This window comes from Candoia aspera, chromosome 12 (genome assembly GCF_035149785.1).
Source record: "Candoia aspera isolate rCanAsp1 chromosome 12, rCanAsp1.hap2, whole genome shotgun sequence".
NCBI lineage: Eukaryota > Metazoa > Chordata > Lepidosauria > Squamata > Boidae > Candoia > Candoia aspera.
The window spans coordinates 20,846,413-20,867,889 of NC_086164.1; the positions used below are offsets into that span (position 1 = coordinate 20,846,413).

A 21,477-nucleotide genomic window follows, 5' to 3' on the forward strand; every position below is an offset into this window, starting at 1 on the left:
AGAGATGTGTCCCCGCAGTTACCACCAGTTGAGCTTGGCTATGTTCTGCGAGATAAGTGAGGTAAGTCTTGCCCATTCCCTGGCCAATAGTATGGCCACTGGGTGCGCCTTGCCTTGTTACATACAGTACGGGGATTCCAAATAAGAGCACATCATGGGACAACCACAGCCACCAACGGATAGTTTGGGAATAGGCTGCTAATTTGGGATTTCACAATCTTTCCCCCATCAGTTCTATCAGAGTTTTCCTTGGAAGCAACAAATGTACAGTAGTCTTTCTATGTCAGAGGTGAGCGCCACAGATCACCGATTTTTATCCCAGTTCAGGTTTGTTGCTTGAAGCTGCAGGTTTTGGACACGAAACCCCTTTCAGGGGCTGGCTTTGCACAACAACCTAAACTAGGGCTTAAATGAAGCTTTGTTGTGCATGGTTAAGTGGGCTGTGCTGACCCAGTGATTCTTTCCATGTATTTGTGATCTAAGCTGTTATATTAAGCCACAGTATGCTTGAATTTGTTGGGCAGAGCAAGTTATGTGAACTTGGAAATGGGGTTTGGTTGGCCTAGGGCAGTGTTTCTCAACCTTAGCAACTGTAAGATGTGTGGCCTTCAACTCCCAGAATTCTCCAGCCAGCATGGCTGGCTGGGAATTCTGGGAGTTGAAGGCCACACATCTTACAGTTGCTAAGGTTGAGAAACACTGGTCTAGAGTGAGCTTGTTTTCAATAAGGAAAGCAAGGACCATCCTGCTTTTAACAGGATTGTGATAATATTTGCATGGCACATCATGCACTTCGGCTACTGCTGGTTCTTCTTTTCTACTTCCAGTTCTGTCCTGATGTCGGAGACTTCTGTGGGCACCTGGACGGTCAGGCCATCCATCCATTTCTTTACACACACCTGGCAGCCGAGACGAGACCTGAAAAGCAGATGCAAACATCTGAATTTTGGGGTCACTTTCCTAGCGTGCGACAGCCTAACCCGTTGCCAGGGTTTACCCACTGAAGTAGGGCAGACGACAGGGCCTTGGGCTTCCCTTGTGAATCCAGCCTTTAGATGCAGCTCCAATTGTCGCTTGAGGTGAGGGACATCCCTCTGTCCCATCTTCAGAAGCTGTGTCAGCTGAGGATTGCAATCAAAATAAAAATCCAGAAGACTCCATAAAGGAGCACCCAAGCCAAAATGGTCCAGAAAATAGCGGGTTAAGCAAGCGTTTCTTTTCTCTGGACAATTATGCTTCCCCTTGCACAAGGCTGGGCAGAATCCTCAACCTCTCTCCCTAGCTGCCACAAAGGTGACTGAGCTCTCCAGCAGCCTGTGCAGCTTGTCTCTGCATTGTTCCCCATCAAGGCTGCCTCTGGAACCAAGGAGGTGAGTGAGTGACCCGCCTTCTTGTCTTAATTTAGAAAACGGCCAGAGCACAGAGTTGGAGGTGGCTGAGTTGTCCACCCTTCCCTCTCCAGCGGACTGAGAATCACAGGGGAAGCAGGACCAGGGAAGGGGCACCAGGGATGCTTACGTGTCAGTCAGCCCATAGGCCAAGTCTAGCATGTCCAGCTCGTCATCACTGATCTCACCCAGTTGTTGAAACGCGGCTTTCTCGAAGATAAGATGGCAAGTGGAGCAGGCCAGAGTGCCCTCACACGCACCTGTGGGAGGAAAGAGGGAGTGCTCACCAGAAGCTAGTCGATGCTTATTTGCATTTTCTACAAACTCAGGACAGCAATAAAAAATGAAAGCGTTACCTTTCTGCGTGCTGAATTGTAGAAAGTGCCAAAGAAAGCAAGCAGTGTCAGTAGGGAAGAAAACGGGACACATCACAGAACTGGGTGGATGGAGCTATGTTACATATTCCAGATATGAAAGTCAGAATAAATTCAGAAACCAGCGGGGGCTTGGCTGCTGCTCTTCCCAAGTTTTCCTGGCCACCTCAATGTCCAAATTCTGAGGAATGTTTCTGCTTTGTCTTTTATTCTTCAGGTAAAAGGAGTGGATGGATGAAGCCAATGTAAGGAAATACCCAAATGCAAGAGATGGTAGCTGAGAGCTGGGCGTTCATTTTGGGGCAGAGGCCCATTTGGAATGCTGGAAGTATGTGGTGGGTGCACTCACAAAATGGCAGCCGGAGGGGACGATCGATTCACAAAATGTCTCCACCACCATAGCAGGTGAATGGCAAGTACTCTTTTGCCAGAAGAAATAGCTCCTAAGATATTTCAACCATCTGAATTGAAGACTTGTGGGACCTAAGGCTTTCCTGTAAATAAACATGACTGTAGAGGCTAGGGCAATCTTTGTTTCACAGCATGCTTGCTTCCTATTTATTTATTTTTCATTAAAATACTGTAATGTGGGGAAAGTTGTGGATGGGCACCAAGGGAAATGCCTGTTCCTCACCCAGCTGGATCCCTTCTGAAATTTTTGCTAGCTGCCCTTGGAAACAGCCATTCTGGCCTTTCTGCCAGGGTTGCTTCTTACATAAGAAGGGTGCTTTTGCTATCTGGTTTTTATAACTTCCTTAGAAGTGGGAGGATTTGTTTTGTTCATTTTTTTCCTCAAGAGAAAAATAAAACACAATTGTAGGAACCAGTTTGCTGCCATCTCCTGGTTAATCTTTTTACTGTAATGTGATACTTTTTGTGGGGGGGGCATCCTAGCAAGAAAAGAAAAAGATGCTCAGAGCATCTTTAATCTTTACCTTTTATTGATTTGATTGTAATTCCTTTGTTCAGTTGTTGTGAGTTGTCCAGAATTGTTGAGAGTCAGGTGGCATACAAGTTTAATAACTTATTATTATTATTATTATTATTATTATTATTATTATTATTATTATTTGAATTATTATTTGAATTATCTGAGAAAAACCAAAGGGCACAGACTTTCACACGCATATCTAGGCTTAGGAAGAAAATGCAGAACGTTCAAACTGTGAGTGTTAAATGGATTTGTTTAAGCAACTTTGTGTGCTTCTAAACTTGCTCCAGCACTCTTCGTTCACACTGCTGGGGTGTCTAAGAGAAAAAAGACGAGGTGCAGATCTCAGGATGCAGTCTGTGTTTGTTACCCAGACCGTTCTGTAAAACCAAATGTTGCCAGCTCCTAAAATAAGAGATTATTGGTAACCAATAAAGTCTGAAGAGAGAAAGACAGTGTCTCACCACTGACCAAAGCCATCGATGTTAATGTTTTGATTTATCACCACCTCCAGCAGACTTTCGCCTTCTTTGGCTGTGACTGAGTATTTCTCTCCATCCCGGTTAATAAAATGTAGCCTCACTTTGTCCGGAGAGCTGCATGGGGAAAGAAGAAACAGAGCACATGTTCACAGGAAGCTCAGGCACTTCCGGGTGCCAGGTGACCAATGGTCAAACTTGATAACCAAACAAGTTGCATGTAAAAATTTATTTTTATTTTTTATTTATTTATTCGATTTCTATAGCCGCCCTTCTCAGCAAGTGACTCAGAGTGGCTTACAACAATAAAAACTATAAAACAATTCCATTTAAAACAATTAAAGTACAGAATAAATATACATGGCCACCAAGTAAGCAATGCATAGATGTTAATATAACCAAGAAACGGGACCATTCACACATTCAGGGCCCCAGACCCGGGCACAAAGCCAGGTCTTCATGGCCTTACGAAAGGCCAACAGGGTCGGGGACATCCTAAATTCTGGAGGGAGGATGTTCCAGAGGGCAGGCGCTTCGGCAGAGAAGGCACACCTTCTAGTTTCTGCCAACCGACGCTCCCTGGCTGACGGGACCTGCAGCATACCCAACCTACTGGATCGAATTGGATGGGCAGAAACAACTGGGAGAAGGCGGTCCCTTAGGTAACCCGGCCCCAAGCCATGAAGGACTTTAAAGGTGACCACCAACGCCTTGAATTGCACCGGGAAGCACACCGGCAACCAATGCAGCTCACGTAGCAGTGGTGTTACATGTGTCGAATATCTGACTCCATTTACTACCCGTGCAGCCGCATTCTGCACCAGCTGAAGCTTCCAAAAGCTCTTCAAGGGCAGCCCCATGCAGAGCGCATTGCAGTAATTCAGACAGGAGGTCACAAGGGCATGAGTGACTGTGAGTAGAGCCTCCCATTCCAGGAATGGGCGCAACTGGCGCACAACCTGAAGGTGTGCAAAGGCCCTCCTAGCCACAGTTGCCACCTGCTCTTCCAGCAGGAGCCATGAGTCTACGAAGACCCCCAGATTGTGCAGTGGGTCTGTCTGGGGCAGTGCAACCCCATCCAGGACCAATGATGGAAAAACCTTGTTACCGGGAGACTCACCAACCCAAAGCCACTCAGTCTTGCTTGGGTTGAGTCGAAGCCCAAACATCGCCATTCCCATTTGGTCAAAAGTCAAAAGCATTTCTACTATTTTGTGTTGGTTGGTTGGAACATAGCCAGTTCCTAAAGATGCAGTAAGTTAGCCATGGACCCAGACCCATTAAGGCTATAAGCTTGCACAGCCACAAGGAAGAAGAGGTCTCCAGCTTTCCTGACCTCTGAGCAAAACATGGAACAAAATTCAAACTTGGGCTATCAGAAACAATGGAATACTTTCCCATATCCCATACTCCATACCTTTGATTTTTAGGCAGAGTACTGTTTGGGCCCTCTGAAGGGCAAAAAACGATGAATTTGAGCCTAGGGCCAAAAACCCATCCTTTAGACTACTTATATATTGGAGTTTGGCCATGTCCGCTACGGAATTTGGCAGGTCAGATTTCTAGTGAATTACATTGCACAATGTCAACTAAGACATAGCAGGAGAACTGCATGATGGCGAGACAGTCCATATGAGCAAATGCTGATTTTCTAACCATTTCTTCAACTGTTTCCATGGGGAATTCAGCTGGGGTCCCTCAGAACGTGGTATTTGACCTCTGCTATTCTCAGCTCTTTATCCATCTCTATATTTCCAGTGGCCTCCTGGATATTTCTGCTGGGAAACTTCAGTATCATCAGATATGACTCATCTCCCTTCCTTCCTGTCAGCAACAACATTTTCTGGCTCATTCTTCCCATTCATTGCTATCATTGTCATTCAACCGGCTGAATGCGCATATAGCCTTCACTTTCTTATCCCTATCTTTCAATTCTTATTTTCCCCTTTAGAATGCTACAAAAAGACGTCCTTCCTCTCTGACTCTTCAGCTGTCCCCTCTTCTGACCATTTCCACAATGGTTGCATAAGAACTGCATCACAGAACTTGTCAGGGGTGGATGAGGGGTTTTCATTTGTTTTTGCTCCCAGCGTATCCATAGCAGAATGAATCTATGTTGGAACAGCCCAGTTAATTTCTATTCTTCCCCTGGGGTGGGGGTGGAGTGGGAGGAAATGTAACTTGTTTTGAAAATGTACATGATGGCCAGAGGGCTTGAAATTTTCACCCTTTTCATGGCAAGAATGTTCTGTGTGTTCAACTGTTCATAGAAAATTGGTTCCTGATCAGAAGCTGGTTGTTGTTCGCACACATCCTTGGAATGACTATGTAACCACACAACATTGCATGGACATCAGAACATTCCAGGAAGTGCTGGAAGAAGTTGCCTCTGGGGAGAGGTCTGCACTGCTGTCAATATATGTGATATTTGGCCTGTGAAAAGGAAGAAAATGCTAAATTTTCACAAGTAATAAAGCTTTATCTACTTCCAACCATGGATCTTGCTGGGTATTTTAGTTTTAAAAAATCTGCCTCTGTATCTGCTGGAACATATACTTGGTCTGCAAATAAAAAGGATTATATTTGCACGTGTCCACATATCTTCTGTATCACACCTTTCTGGTCAACAACTGTCCAATTTAGATTCCCTTACCAGTGCCCAGCTCTTCAGCTCTGAGGTTCCTTAAATCCCCACAGTTTCTTCTTGTTGGCTACTAGACCATGCAAAACGTCCCTGACCAAACCAAGCCCTCCCACCACACCCCAGTAGCTGTCTGCTTTGAAATCTTGAAACATTCCTATACCTGAATTCTCTCCTCCATCACCCAACCAACATTATGATTGCCTAGACATTTCTTCCAACAGCTTCTTTCCAACTTGACTTCATGGAGGCCTCCATAAGTTTAGTTCAACTAAGCCTGTCTGTGGCTCCCTCCCATAAGGAGAGAAATGACATTTTGTGAACCAACTGATTCCCTCTAAAGTCATGTGTTTTGCTTTCTCCAAAGCCTCTGAAAACCCTGTGTCCTTCTGCAGTTTTTTATTAAGTATATACTATATACAGCCTCGTGTGGCACAGAATGGTAGGCGGCAGGATTGCAACCGAAACTCTCCCCACGACCCGACTTCAATCCCAGCGGAAGCTGGATTCTCTCTCGGGTAGCTGGCTCAGGTCGACTCAGCTTTCCATCCTTCCGAGGTCGGTGAAATGAGCACCCAGATTGCTGGGGAAGTTGACGACTGGGGAAGGCAGTGGCAAACCACCCTGCTCTATAGTCTGCCATGAAAATGTCACAAAAGCGGCGTCCCCCAAAGGGTCAGACATGACTCAGTGTTTGCACAGGGGACCTTTTACCTTTCACATGCATTATATACCTTCCCTCTGCCTTGATTTCTCCCGTTCCCTCAATAGCCTCATGAAGGGACATTGGGAGTAGAGAAACTGAGTGCATATATTGCACAAGTTATGGCCAATGGACACTGTCAAGCCATGGGTTTGCTATATCATCTGTGAAGAACCTCCAAGTCAAGGAACAATTCTCCCCCCCCAGTTTTGCACTTTCTTTATATCAAAGACTATGGAACACAGCTCCCCACAGCTCCCAAAATGGCAGCAGTGTTCTGTGGCTACTCCTTCTTTGCCTGCTGGCTGGGACATAGTAATTGTTTAGGTAGAAAAGTAACTTCAATGCAAATCATTAATAAAGAAGTTCAGAATGTTGTTATCGTAAACTCCATTCATACATACAGTACATTACAAGGTTAAACAGGGATACGCTGTAGGATGCCTTAAGGGAGTGATTCTAGACCAGTGTTTCTCAACCTTGGCAACTTTAAGATGTGTGGACTTCAACTCCCAAAATTCCCCAGCCAGCATGCTGGGGATGAGAAGGGAACGCTGGCTGTGGAATTCTGGGAGTTGAAGTCCACACATCTTAAAGTTGCCAAGGTTGAGAAACACTGGTCTAGACCCTCTGAAGCACAACAGCTTTGCTATAACAACCCGCTTTATGGGACACATTGATCCCTCTCTTTGCCAGGTGGTCCTGCTCCTTTGTGCTTAGGTCATCCCGCTCCCTGACCTTAGTGACTGTCCTCTTTGGGGATGGACTTCCTTGATACTTGCCCATTGTTTCAGCACAGCAGGGCTTTCTCTGTCCTACATTTTCCTACAGTTTTCCTCTGTCCTACAGTTCAAGCCAGGGCATGCCACGGGAGTAGCTCAGCTTCCCAATATTTCTGCCGCACAGTTATCAAAAGGTTTTTTTCTTTGCTTCTTATACACCCATTTCCTCCTCTGTATCTCATCCCAATGTGTTGGGCTACAACTCCCGGCAATCCCATCTGATGGAGCAATTGACAGGATGGAGCGTGTTTGGGAAGGCTGCTAACAGCTTCATGATTCTCATTCTAATGACATTACATAGATGCTTCCAGGGTTTTTCTCAGGGGTCAAAGACAAATTCCCAAAAATCTATTTCTTCAAGGACTCTCCTAGCTAGTAAGCAAAACATTCTGGGTGACTGCTGGATGGCAGCACACAGTTAGAATTTTCTGTATCTGTTTGCTGCCATCTAAGTGGTCATTCAGATCTGTGCAGCCCAAATCTGGTAGTCCTGAACTTCTAAAATTCCCTTCCTGGGAAAGTCCTGGGAGAAGCAGACGCACTATGGAAATGGACTGTGCTGCCTTGTAGTCTTGATTTATCATTTCTGGCAGGAACAAACAGTCTTGGTATGGGAGGGGGCAATGCTGACTTAAGCAGGAGCTGAAACTGCCACACCACCTCTGCTTACGAGGAGCATATTTGATGACTCAAATAATGACCTTTACCATGGATTAGAAATTGCCCTTGGAGGCAGGACTATATAAAATACTCAGAGATATGGGGGAAATTATTATACATGAGAAAAGGGAAGAGCTGGAGCTCAGAGATGAAAGCATATTCATTACAGGCAGAAAGTCCCCATCAGTCAGGCAAAGCTCTATTGGGTTGCTACAGGTTGGGGGTCAGCATCCTGAACTGAGAGGGCTACAATCTGCAACCAGATATATTCCAGGAAGCCTACAGTTTCACCAGCACCTCCATCAGTGCTTGGTCAAGACTGTTCTCTTCGATGGTCCTTCTGCAGAGGAGTGGACAACAGCCAGACTGCCCCAAAACAGTGCAACAGCCCTCGTCCGTATTTAATGCATGCATGTAATTCCCCAGGTTTGTAACAGACTCCCTTTTGAGAAGATGCCAAGAATTAGCAGAGAAGGAAGAAGACTAAAAAATCATTGCAAGTGCATGTCTAGCCTTCGGAATGGTTAGACTGCAACTCCCAGAATTCCAAGGCAGCTGGGAGTTGGAATTCTGGGAGTTGTATTCTCAACACAGCTACAGTCTGGGGGAGGTTTGTCACAGCACCAACACTGCACTTTGAGTACAGCCATTTGAACTTGTTATATGCTGACACTGAATTCATTTTTCTTCATTACAGTTTTGCTTGACAAAAATGGTTCCAGCTGTTATCCCACCATTCAAATTTCAGTCAATGTAATGTAATGTTTGCACAATTGAAAGTTCCTGTTTGGGCTCTGTAGTCTGTGCTGCATTTGAGAGACTTGGCTGCTGAGCAGGATCTAATAAAACAAAAACAAAAAACAAAAAAATGGAGGTGGCTATCTAGCACCTGCAAATAATTTGGCTCTGAGAGATTAAAAAATCAGTATTTACATTAGGGCAAAAATAGTTCAGAGCCAAAGCTGGACCAGCTGAGCTCCGACAGGAAACAGATTCTCCAAGGAGGAGCCTAAACTAAAAACGCCTTTGCTGCTGATTTTGTTGTGGGGTGGGGGGCTGAGCAGATGGAAGAGGAACCCTGTAATCTATTAAAAACTTTTGTAAACTTTAACCTCGTATCCCACTTACGTTTTCTTTATTGTCAAGAGGATTCTGTAAAGCTGGGATTCCTAACCAAACACCCAGGGCCAAAAGCAGCCACCCAAAGGCTGAAAGCGGAGGGGTGACCCCGCCCCAAGATGTCGCCAAACTGTCATTTGAAATGTGACAGAAGGATAAAGCCTGAAATATATGGACCGTAATAATATTACCTGTGTCCAATTAAACTGATTTAAATAAGTCATGGCTAAACAGTCATGGCAGGCTGGCCTGCCACTCAGAGGCCATTGCACTCCCCCATTGCTAAGTGTATACATCTTCCTAAACCATGACTTAGGCTTAACCATGGTTTATTTAAAATAACCCACACTGGACTGGGGTCACACAACATGTTAAGCCAAGCCCAAGGAACCCATAATTATGACTTTCTGCAATTGTAAATCAGGCCATCATGCAGTTTGTTTGTTTTTGGTTTAGTGCAAAATGTGAACCATTGTAGCTTATTCAGTAAACCATGATTAAAACAATCCATGGTTTGTTGCAATGGCAGTTCAGACTCAGCACTATTCCAAACCAGCAGCCACAGATGGGGAGTGTGGAAAGATCAAGCTGTGGTCCAACTTGGGAAGGCAAATTGTTGGTGGAAAGTGGAAATACGAGCTGTGGTTTAAAACAAGTTGACATCAGCTGCTGTTCTGATGGCACTTTAGAAGGGTTCCCTTCAAGGTCTGTTTTCAAGATAAATCGCCTGGCCTTGGTGTGGCCTCCCTGCTGCCTTCCTCCGTTCCTCAAGAATTGCAGCCTTGGGAGGGGCCCTCCCCATGCAGCGAAGGAAGCCCCTTCCTGGGCTGCCCACCCAGAAGTCCTCACATGCTCTGGAGTTACTTTGCTGCCCTTTCAGTCATAGTGCAGGTCTGGGGGGGCAGTTGTACTGCTGAGCCAACATTGTTCTAACCGCCCATCAGGGCTTGTGTGCCCTCAGCAAGCGCTAGAGAAGTCCCAACAGGGTCTTCTCCCAGGCTCTTGGAAAGCCAAGGCAGCCCCATTTATCAGTTGCACGTGTGCAGGTTTGAATCTCTTGAATTATATCCCACCTTCCTTCAGAAGGTCAAGGTGGTGTACAGAGCCCTCCCTCCCTCCTCCTATTTTTCCCCAGAACAACCACCCTCTGAGATTAATTGGGCTGAGAGTGAGGGACTGGCTCAAAACCATCCTGGGAGCGTTTGTGGCTGAGGCTACACTTCAACCTGGTTCTCCCTGTTCCATGCCCAACATTTTCACCACTATATCACCCTGGTTCTCCATGACATTGTGCCAGCAATGAATAAAGGACTTTGAACAGACAATCGTTCTGAGCTGGAAATCTAAGTCTTGGTCAAGGAGATGCTGAAGAAGGAAGAAAGACCAGGGGGATGCAACAGAATGAGGGCAAAATCAACACAGATAGTTGCTTGTGCTTTAAATGGGGAAGAAGGTGCAGGTGTTGAGCAAAGCCAGCCAAGGGAATCTTACTATTTGCTCTATATTTCAAGGAATTAATCCTATTTAGATTTAAATGCAATTTTCCTTTTCAAGTTAATGAGGACATTTTCCTTAAGGGTTTTTCCCCCTTGTTTGGCTCTGTGTAGCAATGCATCATAAGGCAAATAGTAGCTTTAATTTGACCATCTTTATGATGGGGCACCCCTTAGTCTAGGTTATTCATGATGAGAAGCATCACTGAAGAAATCAGTGAGGAAATTGGTCATAATTAATCCTTTAAGGCCCATTTGTTTGAATGTGACTTTGGACAAAGTTCATCTCAATGCCACCCATGAATTCTAGAAATCACTGGTGAAGAAAAGCCATATATAAAGATATTAAATAAAAGAATGTGATGTGTTATGATAAAGTCCGATGGGATCCACATTCTGGCAGAGGTAATACGTGACTTTCTTATGACCTTAAATGGGCTCTTGAAAGCATTCTTTCTGAAGAGCAGCTAACAGCTTTGCTCCAGAAGAACTCCCATAGCTGCCACCACCTGTTAGACCATCCCATTCGCACATGCGGCCTTTTGGTTAGACCTGTGATCCCAGCAACTCAACTAGTAACTGTATGAGCTGTGGTTTGTTATCTAGGATGGGCAAGAGGGTGGGGACACAGTGAGGCAAAGACTCCCCCCCCCCCGCGCTCTTGATGTACCTCTTTTAGGATTCTGCTTTTACTTATTATGTAACATGATGATCTCCAATCCTTACTTTGAGGATTCTGTGTTTAATTTGGCCCATTTCTCAGAGGTATCTCTTGGCTGGCTACTACAGGCACCCTACCTTTAAGGCCTTTGTTGTAGCACGGATGGATGAGTCCACAGTTGGATCATCCACCGTGGGATGAACCTCACTCCCAGGTGAAGGCAGCTTTGCACTGAACCCCTACAGTTTTGTTCAGGTGACCAGAGAAAGACTCTTTCCAAGTTTTAATGGGTAGTTGTCAATGGTCTATGATTTACATGGTGATTTTTCTTTCAAAAGTGTTCCTGGTGCCGTTTTCATAGCTCTCAGCTTTATAGCACCCTTAGTTTTTAAACTGCCTTAGTGAGGTCTGTGGAAGGCCAAGGCAGTAAGGAGGTAGGCAAGCTTCTTGTAACTAAAGCAAGAAGCAGCTGTGGAGGGTAGGACCCTTTTGGCAGAATGACCCACACAGATGTTCTCACTGAGTCCTCCTGAAGGGTCTGGAGCAAAGGAAGGCCAGTGGATTTGCTGCAGCCTTGGGCCTTGCTGGGCTCAAGACACCCAATATCAGACCTATGGGCTGAAGTGCCTGAACATCTTCCCACCCACCCATTTTGCGGAGCCTCCAGAAATAATAATAAAAAAAAGTACGTAAGATGTTCCTTACCCCTTTTCTGCAGGGACATTGTGAAGCTTCTGGGTGTAACTGAAGCAGCTCCCCAGCTGCAGGCTGCCCAGTGCCAGCCTGGGATTACACCCCCTCCGCAAGACTCCATGTCCAGAGGCGCCAAGGCGGACTAGCTTCGCAATGTGCCAAGCCAGCATGTTGTGGAGGCCTGGGCTGTCCTGAGGCTTCAAGGTTGGCAGAGCAGGCGCTCGCTGCTGAAGACATATAAGGAGAGGGGGCTGGGGGGGCCGAGCTGCAACAACCTCTGGGTGAGGAGGATGGGAGGGAGCACCATCAGCCCAGCCCACCAGGGAGGGGGGTTTCTGGGCCTGGAGGAGAGGAGGGAAGCCAACCTCCTCAGCCCCCTTGAGCATAACTGCTTTGGGGCTTTTGGCAACAGCATCTTTTCTCTGGTTATTAAAATCACAGCAACAGGCCTATTTCGTCCTAGAAGTGTCATATAGGAAAAGGGAATGTGCTTGGTTTAACAGAAGGGTTTTTAGGAATTTCCTTCCTTCCTTCCTCCCTTCCTTCCCTGGGTAGAGCAGTGCCATTAAGCATATGCAGAATGCATTCCATTTACCAAGGCTAATCAATACTAAAAGTACATGAGAAAGAATTTGCCTGTGGATGCTGAGAAAATCGAGACAGAATTGCAGTATGGAAGGAGTTATGGGAGTGCTGTGGTTAGGGGCACTGGAAAGCTATGCAGCCATTTAAACTTGCCAAATGAAGTGTTCCAGCTGATGCATTAGGACTTGCCAGGAGCTCCACGCACACAGTTGTCACTGCTGTTTACAGTATTTGTGTGACTCCGTCCCTGTAGATGGGAAGCAAAGAAAGCTTTCTGCTGGGTGGATCTGAGACCTGACCCTCCCTGTTTTCCCAAGCATGCAAGCGGCAAATGCAGGAAGGGTATCAAATGGCTGGTGGGCTGCTTGGCCCACAATCTGCACAAGGGAGGGGGAGATTTGGACACGGAGGTGCAGCGCTTCCCCAGCCGTGTTTGGCTGCAGCCTCTCAGCCCCTCTCTTCCTCTTCTGCAGTCCTTTTGAAGCATTTCTTGGACTGCTTGTTGTGGACAAGATCACTTTCATGCTGTAAGTTCTTCAGTTCCTACAAGAATTCCTAGAACTCAAGACGGAGAAGCAGCTTTTCCTCAAGGCCTCACCAGTGCGCGTCTCTCCTGCCCTTGAGCTGCCAGAAAAATATGTCGGCATCAACTACGCTCCTCCCCTGGCCGAGCTTTCCTGGGTCTCGGCTGCAAGGCCAGGAGGGGGTGCAGGAGTGTTGGTGGGGGCGGGGAGGGGGACAGCAGGGTCAAGACAGCAGCAGCAGGCACGTGATCAACCCCCCCCCCCCCGCTTGTCTAGGTGTGTTACGAGTGGAGCTGCCCTCGCGGGCTCAACTGGGACAGGGTCAGGCCAGCCACTGATGCGTCCCCTGGTTTCACGGGTTCCACCCTCCCACCAGGTCAGCCGTCAGATCCTCGGTGTGGCTTCACTGATTGCACGTATGGCCAGATTTTCTTTCAGGAGAAGGTGGAAAATAGATCTAACAGCTGCACGAGTGAAGACAACCTCCAGTTCCTTTGAGGAGGAGGGGATGAAGTGGATGCCACAACATGAGGACCTGCCCCTTAAAGATAGGCACGGGGGCATGATGAGGGTGAGCCCAGAGATTTGGCAGGGAGTTACACCATAAAGGAGGATCAGTATCTCCTGGCAATAAAAGTTTTCCTCCTGGAAGACAGGTTTTGCATCCTTCCTACATGGGGGCGGGAGAGTGCAAACCACTTTGGTGGGCCCTTAGAGCCCTTTTGGACTACAATTTCCAAAAAAAATATATGAACTTTTTCCTCACCATGTTGCAAAGGAAGTGCCTGAAAACTATTCTGCAAAGCCTGAAGTAACAACAGTTTGGAAAAACCAAGGGGAGAGCGGGACCCCAATTCCTTTCAAAGCCCAGGCAGAACCCGGGCGCCCTGGCCCGGTCAGGAGGGGCTTCATGGCTCGTTCCGCTTGGCGTCCTCCCCCCCCTTGTGTGTCCCAGGATGCTCCCCGTCTGGCAGGTTCAGAGAGCAAACGGAGGCCGGGCTGGAGGGGACAGTGGGAATCTTGAGACATTCCCCCAAAGGCTCCCCCGTGGAAGGAAATGTTTCAGATGCAGACACCAGTGGGGTTCACACGACCTGCTAAGGCCTGAACCATAGTTAACAAACCATGATGGCAGAGTTCATACAGAGCTAAAGGCTTCCTGAGGTGATGAAGCCAGCCAGCGACAGCCAATAACCTCCATAGGGGAAGACAGAGAAAAATACATTTGCCAGAAAATATGACAAGAATTCCATCGGTCAGGCCTGCAGTGGCCTTATTATGAGATGCAGAGATTAAGAGGGGGATACATATTTTGTGCAAAGACAACTTGGCAACCTTGGCCCTGGGGCTTGTCAGTGAAATTTACAGCTTGGACTTCCCACTTCCCATGCTGCCTCCTCCTCCTGCTGGGAAGATGGGAGAAGGTCCTGCATTTTCTTTTGGACATACAGAGGTCTTTGAGGTAATCTGGATTTCTTGATTTGGAAGAGAGTGAGATTGGGGGTGGGGGGTGGCTAAGTTAAGGGAGAGGAACAGTGGGTAATGTGCACACCCAATGCACATATGTAATCTGTATCCCCCAGAAGAAGCTGAAGACAGGTAGTCCTCGAGTTTCAATGGTAATTGGGACTGGAATTTCCATTGCTAAGTGATGAGGTCATAAAGCGTGACATCACATGACTGCATCGCTTAGCAATGGCAATCCCAGCACTCCTGTTGCCATCATTAACCAAATCCCTCCAGTCACTAGCCGAGGACCCATCCCAATTCAAGCCATCCTCCGGTGCGGCTCTGGGGCTGCTTGCCATGCTGTAGCTCAGGGGCTTCTGGGCACTCTGAGGCTCTGGGGCTGCAAGAAGCCCCTGAGCTGCAGCATGAAGCCGCAGCCACTCTGGAAAGCCTCAGCCACCCCCGCCACACCGCGCTCTGCCGCCCCAGCTGACCTTTGCCGTCTTCTTGCTCCTGCTGCTGATGAGGCATGCCTGCCCTGGCCCTTCGCGAGGCAGCTGCTGGCCACGTGAGGCCATCTTCCCAGGTCTTGCAAGGAAACCACTATGTGCGACCTGGGGAAGAAAGCCTCACGCAGCCAGCAGCTGCCTCACAAAGGGCCAGGCTGGACATGCTTGGTCAGCAGCAGGAGCAAGAAGACGGTGAAGGTCAGCTGGGGTGGCAGGGGCCATGGAGTGCCGGGGACCAAAAGGGGGGAGATTGGTGGTTGGGGGGAGTTGACATGCCCCTGCAGTCATAAGTGTGGGCAGGCTGTCAAGTGCCCAAATTTTGATCACATGACAGCAGGGGCACCCCAACAGCCATAACTTTGGGCACGGGTCATAAGTCCCTTTGTTCAGCACTGCCATAACTTCCAACAGTCACTGAACAAATGGTTGTTAAGTGAGGACTACCTGTATATCATTTTAAAAGGTGAACTTCAACACTGGAGATTCCTGGTGATGTGGCTGTATCGCTTTATGTTTTGAATAGTTGTTCTGCATTGCATTTGTATTTTTCATTACTTCCAGAAATGTGATGCCATCTATGTCTGAGAAACACTGAGGCCCCCCTGTGCTCTACAAAAGGCAAGGCCTGTCTGGTCTACAGAAACGCAGTGCAGCTGTCAGGAGCACCCGGGGGCAGGGTGTCAGAGAAGTCAATGTGGGTCCACAACGGTATGATCACCACTGCCATCTTGACTTTTTTTTTATCTCTACCCCCCGCCCCACCCCCGACAGACTCTCTGCTCAGCTCAGAGAACCTCTTCAACCTAAACCTGGGTTAGCAAGACCCAATGGCTGGGTTCCCACTGCATGCAAAGCCCAGCTAATGAACTTATTTGGGGTTGGGGTTAGAGACACATTCTGCTCAGGTGATGCCTCAGCTCCACCACCAACCCAACTTGGTGTCTGGCGTGTTTCGCAAACTCAGCCATTAACTTCCTCACCAGCTTTTCAAGGGTTTGGTTCCTCAGCTGCCTTGAGCAGAGAGACAAATTCCTGCCACATTGTATGTGAAGCCTGGACAACTGCATCAGCCTATAGAAATGGGTGTGTTAGGAACCATTAAGCTGCTTATCTCCCTGGGGAGCCTTGAGCAGAGAGATACAGGAGACAAATGTGGTGCAGAGCCTGTGCCAAGGACGTTGGCAGGCGAGCTGGTGACCTCTCTCCCTCCTGGAATGTGGGGATAGTGGTTGCAGTCAGGGATGGCCATCAGGAGCAGGAGGGGGGGTGTTCTTCAAGAGCTGAAGAAAATAATGGAGGCTTGTTGTGGAGTAGGAGGGATGTATATCCTTACCTCCCCCCATCAATTTTCCACAGCCCTGGAAGAATTTCCCTGGTCCCCTTCATGCCAATGGACGCGTTTGTGTTTCTAGGCTACCTGGCCACCGGGTGGGGGGGCGCAGGGGGGATCTCCTGAACAGGGAAGTGCTGGAACTGGGCTGTTTAAGGATTTGTTCCAGGCAGGAGACACCTCCGTTTAAATTCCCCTTGGCAATGACATTCGGGGGCTTGAAGCCTGGGATCTTCCAGTTCAACTTGACTCCCAGGGGGTATCCCCCAATTAATAGGTTTCCCCCAGCTTAAACAAGAACTTGGGGCTGATTACAGGTTTTGAATAATTTAAAGTTATCCTGAGACAAGAGGTGGAGGTCACCAGCTCACCTTCCAACGTCCTTGGCACACAATGTACCTCGTTAATCATCCCGTGCTCATAATGTACATTGTTGCAGGCGTTGTTGGAGGAAACCATCTTACCATTAGCTTTCCTTTAGTATATTTCCATCAATAAATAAACAAACTCCAAATATTTTCAGGCCAGTGAGTGTTTGTGTGGAAAACTACCAAACCCTTCCTTCTCGACCCAGACTGTTAAGGCTGCAAAGCAAGCTAGCTGGGCCTTCTGCCAGGCTGAGGACTCTGCAAGTGACAGGAAAGATGCTGAATGGAGGCCAGAAGGCTTGGACCTCCTCTTGTCATGTGCCGCTGTTGTTCATTTTCCTCGTGCCAGTGAAATCCTTGGCAAACAGGCTTGAATTATGGAATGTCTTGCGTAGATGTGGAGTTGAAGGCTGGTTGCTCAATGTGATCAGGGAGTATCTGCATGCACGAGAATAAAGGGAAAGCACAGCAGATAATTTAACATTGAGCAAGGAGTAGGGACCAGGATGGGTGATGTCACCTTGTTTTTTTTTTAAATGTATTTACAGATAAATGTACAAGGATGCTTGTGGAGATGCTAGATGCATCACCAGGGACTTGATTGTACATACCGTATATTTTAGTATGTGAATGATACCATGTTGCTGGCTGAGAATCCAAATCATTTGCAATCGACATTAAGTAGACTGTATGATGCAACAAGGAGAAAGGAGCTGAAAATTAATGTTACCAAAGACCAGATGGTTGTGTCTGACAGGGAAATTGGGATGACAGTAGCATGTTATACATGAATTTGTGAACCCAGTTGAATGTTTACCCCAAAGAATTACAGCAGCAGCTCTCAGTCACTCCCTGCATGGGCAGACTGGTAGCCCAGGCTGGTAGCCTTGTAGCCAGAAGGGGAGTGAGGAGACTGAGCACCACTGAGGGCAGGAAGAGGAAGTTGGTGGTGCAAAAGCCGCCGCCCTCCACCCCGAGAGTCAAAGAAGCTCTCAGCGTGGGCGAGAAAACATCTGTGGATGCTGGGGAGGTGGGGGGGAGCAGTTTTCAGCATTTTGCTCCAGCCCAGGCCTTTCCTATCCAAGCTCTGGTAGGAACCGCATCTAAAAAGAAGATAAAGTGCTGGGGATTTAAGGGGCACGTCCAGGCAGTCTTCCTAATCCCACTGCTGTCAGACCCCACAATCCAAGGACTGCTGAATCGTCTGAGCACGCTCGTCTGCCACAAGGAGTCAACGCGTGTCAAGAGCCGGATGTTGGGGGGCGGGAATTGGAGAGAGTGGAATCTTGTTGTTTGGGCTGGAAGGGGGCAGTCAAGGTTGTACTGCCAGAGGCATCTGTGCTTGGCATGGCGGACCCTTAGAGCTTAGGTGGGAAAGCGATCGGAGTGGGGAGCGGGGTGCTGGAAAGTTTGAATGAGCTGGCTTAGGTGGGAGGCTTTCAATCACAGCTTTCCTTTTGTTCTGTACACTGGACCTCAATAAGCCTGAATTCTGCATAATTCAATTGTGTATGAGTCAGGTCATTATTGGGACTAATGGTGTCAGTTCTTACAACTGTTTTCTTCCAATTTTGCAGTCTAGCGAGCAGCCCTGGAATCCCTGGTGGTCTCCTATCCACGCCCTAACGATCAGGCCAGATCTCAGTCAGCTTATCTGATCAGACCAGGTACCGAACTGATGATGATTGCGGAATGAGCTTACATCAGGAAAATGTATGCGATAAAGGAGAGCAGGGTTTTTCAGAAGATTCGTGGGCACTTTTAACAGCCATGCAAATTATGGGAAGATACTTGGAAAGGTATTATGTTAGAAAATGCTGGGAACATTTTACATGGATTTGGTAAACGTTCTCACTTAACTGGGACAACGCCCATAACGCAAACTGTAAAGCAGACCAAATCTGCGCCCTTGGTGGGATCTGCATTATAGAAATAGAGCCAGGAGGAGGAGGTGGGTTGGTGTGGTGTGGTTAGGATAAACAGCGTTTTGTATTCCACAGCTCCTTCAGTATCCAACATGCTTATCACCCAAGTTGGTGCAGTTCAGACTTGGACAGTCTAGCCTTGTATTTGCACACACGTAATTAGCAGCTGTCAGGAAACAGAGCACATCTTGCCAATCTTTCACCTATCTGGGCTGGCTCATTTTGAAATCCCGAATTCACTTTTCTGCTGATCTTCTAAATGGGGGATATTTGAATGTATCTCTTTATTGTTTAAGAAGCAGCATAATAAAAACTTGAGAAAAGCACAGAAGAAAAAAGATGACTATCTTATGGAGCATAAAAGCATTGAAAAAATAAAGCACTAGGAAAAAACAGGCTGGTAGCATAAATCTGGAGTTTTGCCTGACGAATGTGTGCTCCATATGAGGGGAAGGAGAGTTTCCAAAATGCATCTGATAGCAGTCCCACAGTGGTGCAATTTGCCTACAAGGAATCTTGATTTTGTATGAAAAATGCTACATAAAAGGTAATTTTAGAGTGCCCTCTAGTGGCACAAAGGTTGAATGTTCCTAAAGAACCATTTTAAAGCCTTCCCTGTTCCTGAACTGATGTGCTGTGTATGTTGTTGTTGTTGTTGTTGATTCATTCAGTCACTTCTGACTCTTCATGACTTCATGGACCAGCCCACGCCAGAGCTTCCTGTCGGTCGTCAACACCCCCAGCTCCCCCAGGGACGAGTCCGTCACCTCTACAATGTCATCCATCCATCTTGCCCTTGGTCGGCCCCTCTTCCTTTTGCCTTCCACTCTGCCTAGCATCAGAGTCTTCTCCAGGGTGTCCTGTCTTTTCATTATGTGGCCAAAATATTTCAGTTTTGCCTTTAGTATCATTCCCTCAAGTGAGCAGTCTGGCTTTATTTCCTGGAGGATGGACTGATTTGATCTTCTTGCAGTCCAAGGCACTCTCAGAATTTTCCTCCAGCACCACAGTTCCAAAGCATCGATCTTCCTTCTCTCAGCCTTCCTTATGGTCCAGCTCTCGCAGCCATATGTTACTACAGGGAACACCATTGCTTTAACTATGCGGGCCTTTGTTGTCAGTGTGATGTCTCTGCTCTTGACTATTTTATTGAGATTTCTCATTGCTCTACTCCCAAGAATTAAACGTCTTCTGATTTCCTGGCTGCAGTCAGTGTCTGCAGTAATCTTTGCACCTAGAAATACAAAGTCTGTCACTGCTTCTACATTTTCTCCCTCTATTGGCCGGTTATCAATCAAGCTGGTTGCCATAATCTTGGTTTTTTTGAGGTTTAGCTGCAAACCAGCTTTTGCACTTTCTTCTTTCACCTTCATCATAAGGCTCCTCAGTTCCTCTTCGCTTTCAGCCATCAAAGTGGTATCATCTGCATATCTGAGATTGTTAATGTTTCTTCCAGTGATTTTAACCCCAGCCTTGGATTCCTCAAGCCCAGCACGTATGTACAACCCATTTTTCTCAACATTAAACGTGCCCATTTTTCTTAGTCTTTCCAGAGATTTTTTCTAGCCTTTTTTTTTATTTTCTAAACTGATCACCTCTGTTGCTTTTCTCTGAACCAGAGGCACAATCTGACTTAATGCAGAAGGATTACGTCTTCTTTGGAAACTGTTGGACAAGCCCTAAAATTGCACTTGCCTTTTTTTCAGCCCATCACATTGTGGGTTCATTTCTGTCCACAGACTATTACTATTAGATCTTTTTCCCAAGTGCAATTATTAAATCAGGTATCCCACATCCTATAACAATGGGTTTGATTTCTATTTCACTTTGCATCTGTCTTTTTAAAATGACATTATCCCTTGTAGCTCTGTTCTCTAGCCTATAAGACAGTTTTGAATGTTTCTTTTCTTCTTGTCTTCTGGCTATCCCACATTCACTTCATTTGCAAATTTATTAAGCATCCCCTCTACCTCTTCATCCGAATCATTACCAATATTGAAGAACAAAGGGCCCAGGGCTGAACTGGGTGGCGTCCACTGGAGACCCAAGTCCACTTTGATGAAGCTCTGATGGACCCCCTTTGAACAGGCAGACTGGCTCCCTAAGCCCACTGCAGGCAGGGCAAGCAATGCACAGCCCTAAGGCTCTCCTCCTGCATCCCTGAGGCCTTTGCTGAAAATCTCTGCAGGATACCAGCCATTTTGGAGGGAGAAGAAATATAGAAAAACAGAAGTGTGGGCTCAAGAAATGGAAAAGAAACCAAATTACTCCCAACTCTGCAGGGAAAAAAATCCACATGCAGGTTAGAGGACCACTCACTGTGCCCCTTGCACCTCTCCAAAAGTTGTGTGGCCCCCAGCAATTAAAACTTGCCTATTTCTAACCAAAGCTTTACAAAGAAAAATTTAAGTCACTTAAAGCACAATTCGCGTATTCTGCCATTTGCTGCCTCCAGTGCAGCCACAGCAGAGATAGGGAGGCCTCCTCGGGTGAGGGTATGGCTATGCCAAGCCTGTGGGATCTGCAAGTCCCCCACTTGCGTGCCAAATGCTGGGATGACAACTCACCAGTCCCAGTCAGTGGCACGTTCACCAAACGCCTCTGCCCTCCTCCTCGAGTGCCTGGAGAACAGGATGAGCGGGTGCAGTTTGTCTTGCCACCTCCCAATCTGCCAGTGAGGTTGTGTGAACAGCTGGAGAACCAGATGTCGGTGGCAAATAACCAAGGGCTTCCATGTCTTGCTATATGACAGGGAGCGTTGGGGGAGACCATATGGTTAAGTGGAATTACTTCAGTGCACTATTCTTTGAAAATGTTTCCATCTGCCAAGCTCCATGTTGTGTTCTGGCAATCCAAGGCCACC

General features: G+C 47.1%; 1 protein-coding gene across 1 annotated transcript; it reads right to left on the bottom strand.

Annotated features, from left to right (window-relative positions):
* Positions 1-245: 245 nt before the first annotated feature.
* LOC134504286 (adrenodoxin-like) lies at positions 246-12,145 on the bottom strand. Its single transcript, XM_063313424.1, has 5 exons — positions 11,937-12,145; positions 3,165-3,289; positions 1,519-1,648; positions 679-918; positions 246-623 (listed from the first exon to the last, which is right to left on the bottom strand). The coding sequence occupies exons 1-4, from the start codon at positions 12,092-12,094 to the stop codon at positions 798-800; spliced, it is 534 nt and encodes a 177-aa protein (XP_063169494.1). The 5' UTR covers positions 12,095-12,145; the 3' UTR covers positions 246-623; positions 679-797.
* Positions 12,146-21,477: the final 9,332 nt, after the last annotated feature.

What these genes read in the sequence shown, in the direction of transcription:
- LOC134504286 (XM_063313424.1), bottom strand. Translation starts at nt 12,094, where the DNA reads ATGCTGGCTTGGCACATTGCGAAGCTAGTCCGCCTTGGCGCCTCTGGA. An exon ending in AATGTCCCTGCAGAAAAGGG is followed by an intron (nt 3,290 to 11,936) that starts GTAAGGAACATC and finishes TTCCCCATGCAG; the next exon opens with CTCTCCGGACAAAGTGAGGC. An exon ending in CATTAACATCGATGGCTTTG is followed by an intron (nt 1,649 to 3,164) that starts GTCAGTGGTGAG and finishes TTCCTCCCACAG; the next exon opens with GTGCGTGTGAGGGCACTCTG.